Genomic DNA, 19,033 nt, shown 5'->3' with positions numbered 1-19,033 from the left:
TCAGCAGAAGTTGATTAGCAATGCCAGCTGTCCCCAATGTAATTCAGAGTGTGCATGTGTGAGTGTAATCGTGCATGCACATGTAATATATGAGTATATGCAAGTCTGATAGTGTGGGGTTGTGTTGATGTGTGCTAGCTGCCAGCTGCCACACAGTGCTGCCAATCCTCTATGATTAGTACCCACTGGCAACTGGGCTCAAACTGGTGCCAAACAGACCCAGGAGGGCAACACGGCCCATGGTAATCCTCCATCCCTCTCTCCTCTTTCTCATCCGTCTCTCTTTCTATTTACTCACATCAATAGCTTTTTTTTGGTTCCAAACGCTGTGCTCACCCTAGCCGTCATTCCCCGCCCCTCATTCAAGATTCCTAAAGTGAGCCGGTTCCTCCTCTCTTGGATGGAGGTGAATGACACAAAGGGCTGATAAAGGAGCAAGGAGAGGTACAAAGCTGAGGGTACATGGCAGTGGCTGGAGTGAAGTGTGAGAGGAGAAAGAGCTGGGGTCCATGCGTCACCACTGTTGACTGTCGCTGTGACGATGCCAGTGCTTGGCACGCAGCATCACAGAGTATGTGCTCATCTGCAGCGGATAACCTCTCACCTGTTGAGATTCTTCTATGTGCCTCCGCAGAAGCCAAAAGGCAGAGGGAGAAAGAGCGAGAGAAGGAGGAATTCGTTCAAAGAAGCAAGTTTTGAATAAGTGAATGTGACAAGGTGAAAGAGTAGAGGGTTGGGTAGCGATAGTGTTTATGCATACGGCTCCCAAATGCCTGGCACATTAAAAGGCTGCATGCACACCTGCACACACTTATATGCACACAGCTCTGCGAGTTTGGCAGACTGTGGGATGTCGGACAGCTCCGGCATGGCAAAGGCTGCCCACCCATCTGCCCTCTGTCTCAGTAATGCAGTTACTTGTCAACATGCATCTGAGTGCTTGGAGTGTGTTCACACATACGTACAAGCAAACAGAAGCATACTACTGCCGTCTTTCCCATAAATCCACAGTCATAACTGTGACTCATGGATGGATTGTGTCCATGCACTGTAATTAGGACACACACAAGTTGCAGGGAAAAAAAAGAAGCATGCTGGTGATGTGATTCACATGCACTTTCTCAATTGTGATTTTGTCAAATGTTGGCAATTCCAGCAGGGGCTTACTGCCTAAGTCTATCAGTGGTTGAGATTACAGACAGATTTATGTGGTTCACAATCTCCCAGAGGAACTGTGGCCTTGCATTGGTCAATCGCCGATTCGCATTCACTCTCACTACCGTTCTTTCTCAGCAAGGCTCTAACTCTGATGTAACACTCAAGCTATTTGTCTTCGTGCACTTGCCATCAAAAGTCACACTCTCTGCGCAGAACTCTGTCTTTCCAAATCCCGTCTTGGATGGGGTTAATTCTCAATAATCCCAGCAATCAAAAGGTTAAACCTCCCTCTGACCTTTACCTGCATAGTAAAATAGGGTAAATACTTTCCCCCCTCTGATCAGCAGGCTTTTTCACTGAATTATTGAGTCATGTTATTGAATTTCAAATTGTTTAGCATGCACGCTTCTCTGCAGACGTGGTGTAGAGTGAAGACAGCAAATGAAATGTTCACCTCATCACTTTTAGCAGATAAAGCAAGAAAGTGAGACTGAATTAGCCAGTGTGTAAACAGTTTCTATCAGATTATAGCTTGTTTTCCCGCCTATGCTACATTCATAATTTGTTTGTGAAATTGAAAGAACGCGAAGCAAAACTGCATCAGAAAAGCCATCGGACGGGTACATTAGGCTGAATCTTTTCTCCATAGATCGCACTGCACATTTATATAATTTGTAAGTATTAGCACTTAGGCAGTACCTGTGTAGATGAAGCGTCCAGGTGTGCCTTTGCAGAACTGTTTGGATTTGTAGGACAGTGTGACTTCCACAACCCCTGGGATGTGCCTAGGCGGAGTTTGCACGCGAATGGCATGGGGGGTGATCAGCTGCGGAGAAGCAGAGAAGGGAGGTAGATTAATCCAATGAACTTTATATCTTATCATGTACTCGGGGGACTTCTCTTGGTTTGTCTCAACCCCCACCAGTTACAGCTTTGACTTTCTTTTTTTTTTTTTGTATAATAAGCCTGAAAATGATGTGTTAGCGCCAAAGCCCTCAGGTGGCCTCGTAGCCTACGGCAATGTCACTGTGAGGCTCAGGATGGTTATCAGTGCTGACACGGACTCAGTAAGTGGGGTTCAAAAGCAGTTATCTGTGTATGAATTACACACACTTCCTTCTGCATACAACCATTAAAGAGTATAAGTATATGTATAATGTTCTTGGCTCTGCTGCCCCTTTCTCTGTGTCTGTCAGCTGAAACTGTCTACCTGCCGTTCGCCACATAAAAGCACTATTGTGTCTTCAACAGACTCGCTTAGTGTGGCTGATGAGCCCACTTGCATTGTATGTGTATGCATGCTGAAGAGTCTTTGAAGGAAAACAGTAACATGACAAAACACAGATGAGACCTCGCTGAGTGCTCGTTTTCTGCACACTAAACTAGCACTCAAAGCTAGCAGCGCTCAAAAGCTATCAATGCTGCTGCCAGCACTTTGTGTACGCCATTGTATGTGTGTGTTATTCTAACTGTCCCTTTCATTGCACTCTTAGCTAGGCTTTCATTCCACCATTGTCTGGCCCCATTCACCTCTCAGCGAGATAATATAGGAGCTTTTTATAGAATTATTCTTTCACTAAAGAGAAAGCCGTTTAGCTGTGCAACTCATTGACCTTCAGTTTCACACATACACTGCATTTACATTTTAATCATGTATCAGATGCTCCTCAAAAAGGGATTCATACCACATTTCAAGAAAGCTGATTCAATGGCAGTTTAATAAAAGACAGGGGAGGTGTACAGATATGTGACAGAAATAAGAGGTATGGTAGAGTGAAATGAGATAGCAGGCTGCTACTCTGGTTGTAAAAGAAGCCTGCAATTAATCACTGCTTTCATTAATGACCAGTCAATTCATTCCAATTTCAATTTCTTGATTACGCTTTTACTCTACAAAAATTATTTTTAAAAGATTATTAAAAAAGAAAAAGACTTTTCCAAGATTCAGGGGGGTATTCAATTTGCTCAATATGTTCAATTTGCTTGAACTCAAACAAACTGCAATTAATCACTGCTTTCATTAATGACCAGTCAATTCATTCCAATTTCAATTTCTTGATTACGCTTTTACTCTACAAAAATTATTTTTAAAAGATTATTAAAAAAGAAAAAGACTTTTCCAAGATTCAGGGGGGTATTCAATTTGCTCAATTTGTTCAATTTGCTTGAACTCAAACAAACTTAAGAACAAAGATACAGAAAAGATGATGTTTGATTATTCTGAGGAACAGTGACCAGGTGATGGGATGTATACAGAAGAACCACATACCACTGAAAGTAGGGTATATTTTCAAAAGTAGAAGTTCTGGATTGAATTGTTGATTAAGTAAAGGTACAAATGTATTTTCTCCAATTTACTTAAAGTGGTAAAATAAAAAGTTATCAATGCAGACATTTGTCTCCAGTGGCTGTTTATAACAATAAATAATCATTATCATTCTTTCACATGTATTAATGCAAAAGCATAGTTTTGCAAAAACAACAACCAAATTGTTTGGAAACAACCAAATTCTAACTAATACTTGCAGAAAAGATAAACGTGGTGACATAAAATGTACAATATTTCACTCTGAGATCTGCTGAAATAGGATGAGAAAGTGGCATGACAAAAAAAGATTCAAGCAAACCACAAGTCCCTCAAATGTTACCAAATTGTAAATTGAAAGCAGAAAAAAATATGTTGGGTTTAAGATTCAATACACCCATGTCAGGACAACATGAATTGGAAGACAAAAAAAAAAAAAAGATTTTTTATCATAAAGTCTATCAAGCAAAAAGAGAAAAAAACCTCAATTAAAATATTCTAAAGCCTTAATCAAATATTTCTAGACACGGTCAGGCTGCCCTCATATGCTCATCTGCACACATACATGACTAAATGATGACTAACCTCACTCCAGACTAGCATGGTTCCAAATATGACTTGAAGGCCATCAAAAAAGTTGTCCCCGATGATGATGACTGTTGCGCCCCCTGTGGTCCAGCCTTCACTGGGACTGATGGCTTTGATGCTGGGGGTTGCTGGAAAAATCAGACATAATAGATTAGGTGCTAACTACCAAAATGACAGCTCAGAAAGGTCTTTGCCATTGGCACCGTGTACTGTCCCTTCTTTTTTCCATCTCTGTCTTCTACACACACACGCAGACGCACACAGATCACCTCTCGCCTCTCTCCCAGGGGTCGGGGGCGAACGTGGAATACTAATCAGAGTGATTATACGCACCCCGTTATTAAACATCACCCCTGCCCTGTGTGTGAGGACAGCGGCAGTGCGCTTGTTTTATGACACGTGGCAAAGCGTGCGGGCGTGTAAATGTCAGGTGTGCTCAGTGTCTGATCAAAGGGCACACGACCGGGGAACAGAACAGAGCCAACAGTAGCTCTGCCCCCTGAATATGCTGCCTTCATTAACCAAACACTTAGCTCTTGCTCAGCTGTCTGCTTCACATGTCTGTGTGGCAGCCATCCTCAGTTCCTGGCCATGAAGCCCACATGCACACAGCTTCATTCATGCTCCTGCTTGGCATATTTGTAAAAAGTGTCTTGGATGCAGTCCGTACTTTACTTCAAGCATATTCTTTGCATCTTATCGATCAAAGTACAGGGAGCGACAACAATACACATTTTTGATAACCACTCTTCAATGTACTTTTAGACCTTATCAGTTAATGTTATGGACTTGGAGATTACTGGATGTGATTGAAGAAAAGGACAGCAAAGGGAAAATACATGTTTATACAAGCTAAATCTCCTCTCCTTAACAGATATGCAGCTTGTCAGACATGCTGTAATTCTGTAAAGCGGCGTAATCCACTTTAGACTAGGCTGACTTTTTCCCTGCAGCCTTGCCTTTGCTCTTTGCCTTACTCCCTGTTCTGTTGATCCTCCCCAACAAGCTGGAATGATATTTAGCCCCCCGATACGCCTGCAGAGATCAACGTTCACAGAGCAGCAATCTGTGGCCGTAATCATGGCCCTAAGATGCCTCCCTTTCACAGCCGCTGATATTATGTGCACTCAATGTGCATGTGTGTTTATATGTGTGTGTGTGGATTAACCAGATGGTGGAACGTGAATCCATGTGATAGGATTATACTTTGGGGTGTTCCTCAGTGCCATCTGTTCAACTCTATGCACCGCTCATCTATTACCGCTTGAAATGGGCCCCAAAGTTGTGTGTCTGGCTCACAAAAGCAACCCACACTGGAATAAAGAGGGAAAAGGTAAAAACAAAAAGGAACCCATGTCTTCTTATGTATCATTTCATCTTTTCTCTATGACACACTTTCACCCCTTCCAGTATCCGCGCCTACATCTTTCCTTGTCCCCCTCTGTTCTGTTCTTTTCCTCCTCTAGTTTCTCCTTTTAACTCCCGTCACCAGGAGAACAGAGAATCACAGACGAGGAAATTCCCAAACAAATCTCTCTGACACAGGGAACATCTGTTAGTGTACAGTGTGTACTCTTCTTTCTGTGTAAGATCCAAGCCTCACTGACGTCTCCAATATGTCTCTTCTTTGTGAACTTTTCTAATCATCTGTGAGACCAGGGACAAGTGGTCCATTTTGCCCCTGGAGAATAGTCATTAGAAAGACTTAACCATACCATTCAATCTTAATGCAATCTACCATAGGCCATCATGTAAATCCCTTCTTAGTTTTTTTGTCATTATCATCCCTGAGGTTGACTTTCCTCAAAGAAAAAAAATATGTTTCTCTTATTCAATGTCTGGGAAATCGAAATGAGAAAATAACTGGATTAGGGACTTGGGAATCAGTGCAGCCTCCTAAATCATGTGCACATGTCATTATGAAGTATTAAAGGTTTTGGTTTGACTGTGCATATGGGGGGGTTGCGTGCACATAGGGTTTTTAGTGCATGTCTGGGTGTGTTTGAAAACCTGAGGGATAGGGAGTGATGGAGGACTAGAGGATAAAAGCAGGTCTCAGAGGAAATAAAGCCAGTGTTGGCTTTAAGCAGAACAGACCTCATAAGACACATAGTGCTTATGTGAGGCAGAGTAGAAGACCTAGAGGCACAGACCTGAGGGGAGCACGCCACAAGGGAGAGGCAAGAGACTCACAAGCTACCACTCACTCCTTAGCTTGAGTTAGAAACCAAACAAGAGAGGAGGAAAGTGAGAATCCAAGAGGAAACAGGAGACAGATAAGAAAGAAAGCATGTTAGAGAAGAATAGGGTGGAGACAGAAAGAGGGGCTGAGAGTGAGAGCCAGACAGGGGGGAAGGGGATGAGAGAGGGAGGAAGAGGAGGGGTGGAAAAGAAAAGAAAACAACAACAAAAAAGAAGACAAAGAAAACTACTATAGAGAGTCTGGGTTGTTTTTTTCTTGATTTTAATACCATGTTCCAGGTAGGAGGGCGTTCCTTCTGAGGGATCCAATCTTCGAGCTCGGCGCCCATGTTTGGAGTTGTTGTGCACAAACATGTTGTCGGACACGGCCAGGACATGACCCTCCACGCTCACCGTAGTGGACACTACCACCTGAGAAAGGAGAAGCCAAACTTAGGAGCTTTAGACGATAAACATTACACTGATTTAGATGCTTGTGAAACCTGCAGAAGTTTATTTGCTGTTGCAATTTCTGTGAATGTGTCATGAGCAGCTCAATATGAGCTCTTTTAGACTTTTATCATAAAGAATATATGTTAACACTCCCTGTCCCTCTTTGTCAAAAGCATCATAAACCAGATGTCAATGTATCTCTCTGCTACTAAATCTTTTATAGTATATATATGTATATATATATATATATAATTCATTCAATGGAATTACTGTAGCAAACAACCCTGAATTGCCTATCTACTGCTTTTGTTTTTGTTCTGGTTTGGCCTCTCCGGAAAGAGAAATATCAGACCTTTTTTGCTAAAATACATACACCACGTTTTAACCTGCTCGTCACTTACTATGTATGTCTGTTAAACAGACGGTGAATAGAGTTTTTTTCTCGAAAACAGCTGCTTGGCTGCCACCGAAAGCAATGCAAATAAGAATGGTAAGTAACAAACAGAGAAAAGGAAAACTGATGATGCTGAACTGTTCTGCAGACATGTCAAAGGAAGACTTTGTTGAAACTTTCATGGGTTTCTCTCTAAAAAGTAGTCCCCATTCACATTTTATATGGTGAAGTTACTTGAATATTTGGGTAATCAGAATAATTGCATTCATAAATCAATCTCGCTTTGGATAAAAGCATCTGGCAAATGCATAAACAATCTGCCGATTAAGCAAGATTACTCTTTGCCTTGTGGTCGTGTTAGCATGGTGTTTTAGTGATCATTCATCCAAGAGTCCCTTACTATGGTTTGGGTCACTGAAACAAGGGGGTGTGTGAGTTTATGAATTTATAATTCACTTTTGCTTAAAATCTGGTATTAATTCATTCTAAGACAATATTGTTGAGCCAGTATATACTTTGCTGTTTTGCTTCCAGACTTTGCTGAGGGAAACCTTGTGAATACTTATGCCTTTCAGTAAAGAACCAAAAGACCCTTTAAAATACTAGAACTGTGCAGCTCAGAGAGAGGCCCATTACATCTTGAATGCATTCAGACGGTTGTGTGTCACCTGAAAACGCCTCATGTCTCGAGGGTTCCCTGCATTCTTCAGGCAGTTCTGGTTACACTTCAGGAAGAACTTGAGGAAGAACCTGCATTTGCAGAAATAGAAGCAGAGAGAGAGAATCAGATGAGCTGTTGGAAGAGCATCTGTGAGCCATTAAAAGTTCAGCGTTGAGCCACTTCAATAAAGTACAAAGTACAGATAAAACAAAAACTGCATTGGCAGACAGGGCTCTTACACAATCCAACGCTCATCCATTCGCTGTTTATGACAAAGGCAGTTTTCTGTGTAGAAACAGCTACAAGACAGTGAGTAAGATGCAACCTTGTATATCCATCTCTGAGCTGCTGTCACAGCTTGCCATAAACTCACCGGGGCAGATGTAGGGCCCCCCCTTCCAGCTGTGACAGAGGTTGTGCTGTAGCTACTCTGCAGCACAGTGTTGCCATTCCTGCCTCTCTCAATCTCAGTGTGAGAGACCACATCAACAGCACCTGCCATGCATTATTAATAGGCTGAGATGGCAAGTATGGCTACCCACATCAATACTTAATGAGAGAGGGAGGGAGGGAGGGAGGAGTAAAGAGGAGAGTTGGGGTTGGGGGTGGAGTGGGGCTGGGCTGAAAAGCAGAAAGGGGATGGCTGACAATTTATTCCCTCGCCCCACCTCAAGGCTTGGGACCTGACAACTTCTTCTGTAAGGAAAACAGCAGCATTGTACCTATCCTCACTCTGCCTTCTACACTGTCTGTCCCTGAGAAGAAAAAAAAAAATCAAATGAACCGTGAAAATAAACAGTGCTGTGTACAAATAAACAGGAACCCTCAAAAGGGGGAAAATAAAACTACAACATTTCCCACCCTCACCCTCCTCCTCCCTTTGAGGTAGCTCAAAGAAGTGCTGACAGCTGAAACTGCTTACAATACAGATCTCCACCAGCCAGAGAGAGAATCACTCCTTTGCTCAGCTTTTCTTTCATATGTCTTATTTTCTCCTCGCTGTTCATTTGTTATGGCTACGATTCTGCACTGGGCAGCGCGTTTGGAGCCAATTGCCTTAGATATAATCATGCACGAGCATCACACACACACACACACACACACACACACACACACACACGCATGCACACACACACACACACACACGCACACATACGCACACACACAGACATGTCAAGAGAAACACAGTAAGCAGAGGCGTGCCATGGACAATTGCTTCATCTGGACAAAAAAAAAAAGGAGAAAAAAGAAAAAAGAAAGCTCAGAAGATAAATGGACAGAGCAGAGTTCTGTCTCAGTTCAAGGGCCAGCCTACTGCTGTGTGCATTACAGGCATCTGATGTAACACGAGAGCTCATGGATTTATCCCCAACAACTTTTAAATGCATGACAGCTGGTTAGTGGTGGATGCTCCACTTCAAGTAAAGAAAAAGCCTCTTATGATCTCAATAACAAACTGTCTTTCTCTGCTGTTGTTTTTTTTCTGTCCCTTTTTCCCCCTTTGGCTTTGTTTGTGTTCTGATTTACGATCTTGCTGGTTTAGGAGGCCAAATCTGAATGAGAAGGGGAGGGAAGAGGGAAGGGAGGAAAGTGAGAGGAGAAACTGATAGAAAGATGGATGGAAGGACGAGGTAGACAGTATGCGAAATCTGAAAGGAGAGACAGACCCACCCTCCTGTATATTTTAGAAGCTGTAGGCCAATATCTCAATAATTCATAAAGCAGAGAGATGGAGTTTTTTCTTTTTTTCCAGTGGCTGTTAGACCCTACAGACCGAGGGTCTCCTGACTTTCTTATCTCTTCGAGGTCAGGGAGCAGCCTCACAGACAGCTGTGGACTACATCCACTTGTTCAACATACTCCACCTTCCTCACTGCACCTCCTGTTTAATTCATAGATTCCATGCTTTTTCCAACAGTCCTCCTCCTCCTCCTTCACTGAAGGTAGGATGATGTATAAGTGGAGGGAGGAAAGTTGGGGTCAGCTGGGTTAGAGGGGACCAAATCGGGGGGTTAAATATTAGAGTTTGGAGGAAGAGGATAAGGTGGTGGGAAAATAACTAAAAGGAAGTCAGCACGCCTCATTCGCTGGGCTATATGCCAACATGTCTTCTCCTGCATGCATGGATAATCTGATTCATTATTTACATGACTTAAGGTGTCTGGAGTCAGCCACGTGGAAACATTACAAAACTGCAGTGAGCTGATTCATCTGTGTTCATCTCTACACGAGCCAACGGTCTGGGTTCACCAGGACATGCATTTACATGGATCAACAAAGTGTGTACTGGAGCGGGAGTAGGATGGATAAAGAGCAAATATGTGTTGATTTGCAATAGCAAAAGGATTATCGTACAGATTTATGAATAATCGGATTGACAGCTGACTGGTAAATATGGGCAGATAGCTGATGATAGCCTGTAATTCTATCGCTTCTTCTGATTTCCGTCCACTATTATTGTTTTCTGCTTTATGACCAATGAAGAGAAAAATACATTTCTTTGTTTAACAAATATTTCCTGCCACGTCAAAGCCAACTGCAAAATAACCTTCTGGGGTAAAAAGAACAGCTGGATGACAATCTCTGCTACACAAAGTATGAAAATTTTCAGGCTGGACTAAACTTGAAAGGCAGAATACAAAATTTGAATGAAATGGGACGTGATTGTTGTTGTTACGAGATTTCTAGCCTTTCAAAACCAGGCGGCTGCACACATGTGAATAAGTCTGAAATCTCTCAGTTCATTTTCTAATTGATCAACTTATACCGAGCAAAACACCTCTTGATGCAACTGAAAAGACTCGTGACACAGCAAAACGTTTGACGTGGCGCTCAAAGACATCCTCAAATGGCATTCCGCTCTTCAGTCTCATACTTGCCTCATATTCAATAAACAGTTCAAATAAGGCCAAGAAGAAATCTGTTTTTACTTTTCAGTTTTGCTAGTTTACTATTTATACAAGTATATCTGCGTCTTTCAGGACTCAACACCAAAGTGATCTTTGCAGTCATCAAAAGGTCACGTCGACTTATGAAAGTGACGTATTTGAAGATTTTAGCAATCTACCTGCCACTGTTTACATTCTACAGTCGCACAGTTACAGTGCTTCTGACCAAGAATCCTTGAAGGCTACTCAACTTTGTTAAAAACAGTTTTATGATAATACAATAGTTATATGAAATGTATAGAATATCGTCAATTAAAAAAAAAATTAACAAAGAAACATGAAAAACTTAAAGGATTCTTTTTGCACAAGGAGCATTTGGACTCTTTAACTCTGTATCTACATTTTTTTTACACCTTATTGTTTGGTTTTGTTAATGATGTCTTCAAATCTCAAAGAGAACACAAAATCTAAACATCATCTATTCTGAGAACATCCGTTTTCTGTTAATCCGCAGACACCGGCTCCTGCATAGACGCTTGTTTCAATTATTACCTCCTCCGTGTTTGTGTCTGAAACTCTCGCAGGTTCTAACTCTGCAGGCTCCACCGCTACAAATATTACTGGTGCAAATTGCTGCACCGGCTGGATTAAATGAAATAAAACCATTTTGCTCTCACGTAATTACCCCCAAATCCAAAAATGGTTGTGGAAGTGAATTTGTGTAAATAACTGCTTGGCCTCTTGAAGCCTCATGGCGTAAATTTGTTAAAGCGAAAATGAACGAATAAACACATGCAGCCGGTCGCCGTGGTAATTTAATGATCTCACACTTTCATCATATCATAACGGGTATTATTTGTCACTTCGGAGCAATTAAACACAAAATCAGCCCCTGCCCATAAAAAACAAAACAAGGAAAGTAATTATAACACAACTTTTAAGTAATCCCTGTAGCATCTAAATATGATTACTGCGGTGATAAAGATCGTCTAAGTGATTAGCTAACAGCAAGGAAGCCTTCGAGGGACAATTCTGTTATATTTTCTAATAATTTTCCTGCATTAGCCACAAATGAGGTAAAGAGTTGTTTTTCTTGTCAAATTTAACATGGATAACTTTAGAACTTTGTTTTTTTTATTTCTGTCATAGTTCTACTTTCCTACTTTTGGCCATTTGTTACTCTGTGGTTGTCATTACTTTATTCTTCGCCCCTCCTCTCTCTTCTCTTTCAGTTTTATTCTAATGCCTGTAAAAAAAAACAAAAAAAACAATGTGGTTGATGCCGTAACTCAGCCCTCTTCTCTCCCTCCATCCATTTCTGCTGCACAGATCATCTCCACGAGAAACGCACTGTGTCTGGCTCCTAATACGCTTCATGAGGTGTGTAATTCACTGTGCTCCGGAGGGGAGCCATTTGTCTTGGGGGTTAACTAAGTGACACAACAGCACTTCCCTATGCCTGTTAGCACCGTGGGACATGTTGAACTAATCTAGGCAGGTAGAAGGATGGAAAATCCTGCACTTCTGCAATTAAGCTTGAGCATTTTTTTCAGGAAATCAATCCTAACAAAGTCGGATGCAAGCAAAGATTAAGTGTGAATATTCGTCTGCAGATACAATGATATTGCTTAGAAGAAAAAAAAAACGTGGCAAACAGACATCTAAACTAAAGGTGTTAGTCTGGCGCTCTCACGAAATCAAGTATCTTCCTCATCTCTTGCTTTGTGTGTTTTCTTTTCCTCCCCTTGTGTTTCATTTCTCGTTTCCTTTCTTTTCTGTGAAACTCTTTCTTTCGCTCTTTGCCGCCATGCATCACTGACACTTCAACCAAGAGCCTGACTGGCTTGTTTTTGTGGTGACCTGTCTCCCTGCCTGCAGTATATGTTTAAGCATGGAGGCACACACCCGCACATGCACACATACACACACTAATTTAGGGAGATTTATGAGGGGGGCCTTACACCAGGAGCCACGCAGGCTGACCCCAGGGCTGTAGGGGGGCACTTGGTGGGGGAGGGGCCCTGGCTCCACAAGGGGGGACATTAATAATCCAGAACCAGGTCTGTCTCTGAGTTTGGCCTCAGACACCATGCTGCAACCAGCTGCAGTGGCCCAGTTTAGATGGACTGGAAGAGGAACGTCCAGTTCCACAATGGAAATATGGAAAAACACACATTGAACACACAGAAACACTGAAGTAGATGGAGAAAGAGAAACCAGCTCACACAAATACACTCTTAACTCCATTCCTTTGGAGTGCTCCTTCTGAAAGTAGTGGCGGGCACCTCTATATTGCCTTCATGTCTATCTTAAGTGTCATGATTTATTCAAATAGTACATCTCACTACGCTGAAAAATTCATTTCCAGCTCACTCCGTGCATCGTTCCATCCTCCTCTTTATCTCCTTGATGTGTGTGCATGTCATGTCAGCTGAGTTTGCCCTGTCATTAAATATTTCTCAGAACAAATGGACCCTGGAGGAGGGAGACGGTGGGTCATGGGGGATCTACGCTGTGCCTTCGACGCTTGGGGAGAGGCCCCGCTTGGGAAAGATCGTTCCTCGCTTCTCTTGGAGCCGAAACTCCGGTCCCAGCTTGGGGACAGAAGTCCCAGAGACACTTAACCAATTGTGTTTCATCCATTTCATCCAAAAAGGATCATTCAAAATTCAACTTCGAAATCGTCCAGGATTCATGGAATGACAGGCTCTCCAGCTTCATGGAGAAAGGAGTGCTGGTTTCAGAGACATATAGTCTGATAATATGTCACCACCTGTGGGCTGGATTTGCACCACAGCAACAGGGAAATAGGCAACCAAATAAACATCTGTGCATGTGTGTTTGTGCATGTGTGTTCGTGTATCAAAGCCATGATGAATAAGAGGCTGTCTGGATGATGGACAATCTTGGCAGGCGGTGCTGATTGAAACACTTCCTCTGTCGGGCCTGGCCCATTAATCTGATGGAGACAGAGACAAAGAGAGAGAAGGAGAGAGGCTCCAGGCCCCCAGAACACAGGAGTAATGAAGGGTCCTGGTCCCTCTCACCTCAGCGCTGTCCTGCCATGCTGGGACGCTGTGCTACCCTGTCCAGCTCCAAACCTTGCCCTCGTGGGACTGACCAGTGAATAATGGCCCTGTCATCAGCCAGGGTAGACACCGCTGCACAGCCGAAGGGTGTGTGTGACCGTGTGAGCGTATGTGTGTGTGTGTCCGGCTGCATACCTCCTAGCACAGTCCTTTACCCAAACTGTTCTCCTTTCTGACTTTGTTCAAGACTGATGCATTTATATTGAATAGTGTTGATTTAAGCACACATTAAACTTAATGCATAATGCATCGGCTATATATAGCTTGATAAAGAGCGTTGTGTCAACCCGGGACCTGCACCATACATTGTGGGGATGAATGTGCACCGTGCAAAAGTTCTTTCTTTTTGTTCCATTTAAGCACCATATTAAATCATAACTATGACTGTGACTGCACACAGGCTCAAGGTTATGTTTCTAAATGCAGCAGGATCAGAAATCAAAAACTTAATTAGTGTGCCATGTTTGTTCTTGGGTGAAAAGTTGTTCCCTCCAATGGGTCTTGAGGGAGGAATGTGGCGGCAGAAAGTGGGAGAGACCGAGAAAAATACGAGACAGAAAGAGTGAGTGTGGCAGAGGGAAACTGATTCTGAGCAAAGACGTATGGCTTCCAACTGTGCAGGTCTGTGTGCATATGTGTGTTTTGGCCTGGCGTCCCTCTGTGTTTATCAAACATATTACAGTTCCTTCTAGATTCGTCACCTGCACACCCTCAGCCTGCTACATATGGCCCACCAATCACAAAATAAGGAATCATGCATACATTAGCATAGCTAATGGCCAACCCTCTCCATTTAATATGCAAATTTCTTGAAACATTACTGAATGCCTTCTGTTCTAAATGAATAAATTTGAATCGCAATTAGAATAATCCTTTATAATTAATGAAAACTGTCAATTTTGGTTCATAAGTAATTTGATTAAAGTGGTGATGGGACACTTATGAAGTTCATCGAGCGACGATGTGTATGAGCACGCATTCACACATAAACCCACGGGTGTAAACACACACAAGCTATAAGACGACCAACACCAGGGCTGCGTTATTGATGACGATGATTAATAAACTTATGAAAGCGGTTGTCACAGAAAGCAGACCTTCCTATTTTACCCCAACACAACTTCTTTCCTTTACCACTGGGGAGAAACAACAGATCAATCACGCCTTTCTGCTGCCTGACAGACAGGGAAAAGTGAGGAAGTGATTGAAGAGGTTTCCCGGCCTCGTGGTGCTGTGTCAGTGGCCTGTCTGTCCGGCGAGAGACACTGATGGACTGTCGAAGCTGAGAGAGAGCTGCAAGCGCACATGCCAAGTCATTACAAAGGGCTCAAATGCTGTTGTTTCTCACAGGAGGATGGGGCAATGACGCAGTTTGTCCGGCTTTGCTGGAATGAAATAGCATGTTAAGAGGACTGGGAAGAGGGTGGTCTGCATCTAACTCCTTGTGGACGCCCCGCTTATTTAGCTTTCGCCCATGCTCATGCGCTCTGCTGCTACTAAAGCTTTTGATGAGGTCACTTAAATTTGGAACAATCAGCTGTGTGAAATTGGTGCAGTATGCACTGCGTGTGCATCTCTAGCAGTGGAAAGGTATGTATTTGGCAAGTACACCCTTGTTTGCGACTCGAGTGTGTGTATGTGAGTGTGTTTGGATGGCTTCTACCCAATAATAATGGTCCAAATAGTGTAGAGTGTTGCAGACTAATTAGGCAAATCACTGAGAAAATAGGAGCCTGCTAATTAATGGGTATTATGGCATTTCAGAAGTCACTGCTCTAATTGGGGGGAACTGAGCCTTATATTTCCACACTGCGGTAATAAAGACTTTATCCATCCATCTTTCAGTCTGTCTACCTATTTGGTATGCTTGCTTTTAAACACAATCCATGTGTATGCAGGCAAAATAATAATTCTGTTCAAGCTTGCATTTTACATGCACACAGAAATGTACATCATGTTTACACACACTGCCAACTTTCTCCACTTAAGGACCAACTGCACCATCAGTCTTGCTTTAACCTCAAGGAGAAACACTTTTCACATCTGACCCATTACCTTTCATATTAAACTGATTAAATGCCTTTATATTGCTCTGAGAGGAACAAAACCCTGATGCAAGTGAATTGGCGAGTAATAGAATCCATCTGAATAATTTCTTTCTTATTTTCTATGTATGTGTGCCTCCAACCAGCCCTCTGATACACATGCATACATGCATATCCCCTATAGACTCCTCTTAACCCTATCAGACTCTGAGACAATCAAAATAGATTTGCATTCAAATGCCACATGCTCGGTATCAAATATCAAATCAAGCTGGAGTCGCTGAGACAGACAGACAATCACCTCCTCCCTGCTGCCTCCACCTCCCCTCCAGCACCACCTCCTCCTTTCTCCTCTCAGGGTCCCAGGGACTCCCATTCTCTCCCGGACGAGCTCTATGGAGGAGTGACAAGCTGAGGCTGGGGCTTGATTGACAGCCCGTTGATGTTTCTTTTACGCACACACAGACACACACATAAACTCTCTCTGCATTTGCCTCCACCGCCTCCCCCTGCCGGTGTGCAGGTCTGGGTGTCTGTGATAGCCTCTGGGCTAGTACCCCGCAGGCTGCACACTTCTATACATACAAATCACAGCGTGTCAGCCTTGTGAATGGACACTTTTTGACTCTTTCCTTGTAAAGTCAGGCCCCCCTTGAAGCGGGCCGTATCTGCATCCTGCCTCTTTCTTTACTTTCCCTCTTCTTCTTATACTCACACTGGCGGATGCATGATGGAAGTCTCACAGCAGTTGTAGTGTGCTTGCACATATTCACAGACACACACAGGAAAATGGCACGTTTAAATGTAGTGCTAATGGGCAGCACCTCACAGGAGAAGGGTATAAATACATCAACAACAACACAACCGCATCGACAGTCCACACACATCATAACAGCCAGGACCCGGGGCCTAATCTCACACACTCAGCTAGTACACCTGGTTAATGTTAAGAGGGCAGTTATAGTCAATTACATTCCCATATAATGCATAAACCTCCACCCTGCCAGAGCCAGGAGAGTAATTTAAAACAGGCACAGAACACACCGGGGTCCAGGCAAAAAGTCAGGTTTCCACTATCGACTTTGCTTTTCGCTATATGTTTGTCTTCCTATGCCATATTCCAGAGTGCAGGGGGCAAATGTAAAGGGAAAAATGGGTGGGGTTGCCATTTGGATATGAGACAGCGAAAGAACAGGGGAGGATATTGCATCTCATGAGGTGGCGGAGAGGAGGACAAAAGAAGTAGGACGGGAAGACGGTGCAGGCTTTGTCTCCCAGGTGAGGTCCAGGGGAGGAGCAGTTAGGGTCACGGTGAGAAGGTGGCGGACGGGCGGTGGCGGTGGCGATGTTCCATTTGGAAACGGGCGGGGGAGTTGAGGGGGATAGCAGTTGTAAGTAGGAGTTTGAGACTGACAGGTGACATTACCCTGCGTCATGGCTGGAGGGACAGAGGGACAGAGGGCGCGATGGTTATCCAAGCAGAGAAATGTCACTGTCCAGACACCGCTGTGACACACACACACACCAAAACAGGGGCTGCACAGACGCACACACACCCACGCAAGCACACAAAGATCCAGGACAAAGGAGTCTGGAGTCTTTGAGAGTGAAAAAGGCTAGCTACAGTGGGCAGAGATGGGGAGATTACATCCCCTCCATTTAAAAAAGAAGGAGGAGATTAGAAAAAAAGAGACAAAGCAAAAGAAAAGGCTAGGAGTCTCTTACTATACTATAACAAGTCAACAACTTTACATTAATTCATGTGCTTTCTACACATTAGCTCCCCTTTGTTAAGTTACATTTCCCCCCTTTTCAATCTGCTCTCTGCTGTTTTCATTAAAGCCTTTCCTCATTTTTGGCAAAGCTTATAAAATGTCCATATTGCTGCTCATTCGACCTCATTGATTTAATGTTTGGTTAAATATTCACGACTGTGGATGCAATTAACATGCTGTTAATGAATAATTGATCGCATCTTAAGCGGCCATAAAACTCATGCATATTAATTATTGAAACAGGAAATATGAAAAAAAAACAGCCTTCCTTGTTTTTCCTTAATCAACCTTCTTTCATTTTTCACTTCTTTTTTCTTAACCAAGATGGTATCCGTGGTAGAAAACTGCAGCTTATGAGTGTGTGCAAGTGTGTGTGGAAAGCAGACAGGAACCAGAAACACTATGCAAATGCCACCCATAAACATCACTTTAACAACTCTTATATGCATTTAAGCTGCTTTTAAGTACATCCATTTCCCTCAAACATACATCTAACCGGTCTGTGTGTGCTGTGCAATGTGGAGTACAGTGCAGGTGAGAGCTGTGTTGACAGCCTCAGTGTGACAGAGGTAGTAGCTGCCGGTTATGAGAGGCAAGTGTTTACCACGAGTGAACAGAACAAAAAAACAAATCTAGTGAACACGGGAGGCTTGTCAGCGAGAGACTGGAGATCAGTCAGCCAACAATGAGCTTTCCTTTCCCACTGTGTCTCTACTAGTTTATGGTTATAGGCTGATGTCGCCCCTGGCGTCTCCCTGGATCCTGGTGGGTGGAGAGCAATTGTGTAGAGAGGTAGATGAGGGCAGGAATCAGCTCCAATGCACCTCATATTAATGCTGAGGTGCACCTGTGGTCAGGTAAACAGTCGCATCCTCACCCATGTGCGTGTGTGAGAGCAGAGCGGCTTGTTTGTGTGTGTTTGCGGAGAGATAGGGGGGTTAAATTCATAATCAGTGCATCCTGCACTCCTAAACCACTTTAAAATGCCGTGACATGAAAAATACATCCAGGAGCAGCCACACACTCCAGGAAAACACCATTTTACATGGTTGCTTGTTATTTATTTAACACCAAAAAAGCTCCGGAGGTATGTGTGCGCTCCCCACTCTATCTGCATCTCTGGCACCTAACTAACTACTTTGCAAAGCTGGTGCCTTGGAGCAAAAAGTGACAAGCCGTCAATTGTGTTCCAATATTAACCCCCCACGCCCCCACCCTCAATGTCTGCGTGCCCGTCTTCCTCTCTCTGATGTTGTCTTGATCAAAGAAGCAGCACTTTGGTAAAAATAACCAGGGAAAGTGAGACGGAGGACACCGTGCTGCTTACAGAATGATTAACGTGGGCGGTCTTTTAACAAAACAATGTCTCCTTTTTGATTTTTTTTTCTTTGTCTCTCATTCTTGGTCAGGCAACATGCAGCACTGGTTTGGCACATTTGACTACATTCTATGAAGCCAGGCAGCAAGTAGCAGTTTATCAAGTGTGCAGCATACCT

The 19,033-nt window shown here is 43.3% G+C and overlaps 1 protein-coding gene across 2 annotated transcripts in view; it reads right to left on the bottom strand.

Moving 5' to 3' along the window:
• LOC142397579 (transcription factor COE1) overlaps window positions 1-19,033 on the bottom strand; it is a 54,950-nt gene that overhangs the window by 18,071 nt on the left and 17,846 nt on the right. For both annotated transcript variants that reach the window (XM_075481047.1, XM_075481048.1), the window contains exons 7-10: window positions 7,748-7,829; window positions 6,523-6,664; window positions 4,049-4,179; window positions 1,858-1,984 (exon numbers count right to left, since the gene is read on the bottom strand). In XM_075481047.1, coding sequence (XP_075337162.1) covers window positions 1,858-1,984; window positions 4,049-4,179; window positions 6,523-6,664; window positions 7,748-7,829 — 482 coding nt within the window. The remainder of the gene's footprint in view (window positions 1-1,857; window positions 1,985-4,048; window positions 4,180-6,522; window positions 6,665-7,747; window positions 7,830-19,033) is intronic.

This window comes from Odontesthes bonariensis, chromosome 13 (genome assembly GCF_027942865.1).
Source record: "Odontesthes bonariensis isolate fOdoBon6 chromosome 13, fOdoBon6.hap1, whole genome shotgun sequence".
In the NCBI taxonomy this organism is placed as follows: Eukaryota; Metazoa; Chordata; class Actinopteri; order Atheriniformes; family Atherinopsidae; genus Odontesthes; species Odontesthes bonariensis.
Note: the sequence above shows the minus strand (reverse complement) of the source record. Positions and strands in the feature narration are given on the sequence as shown.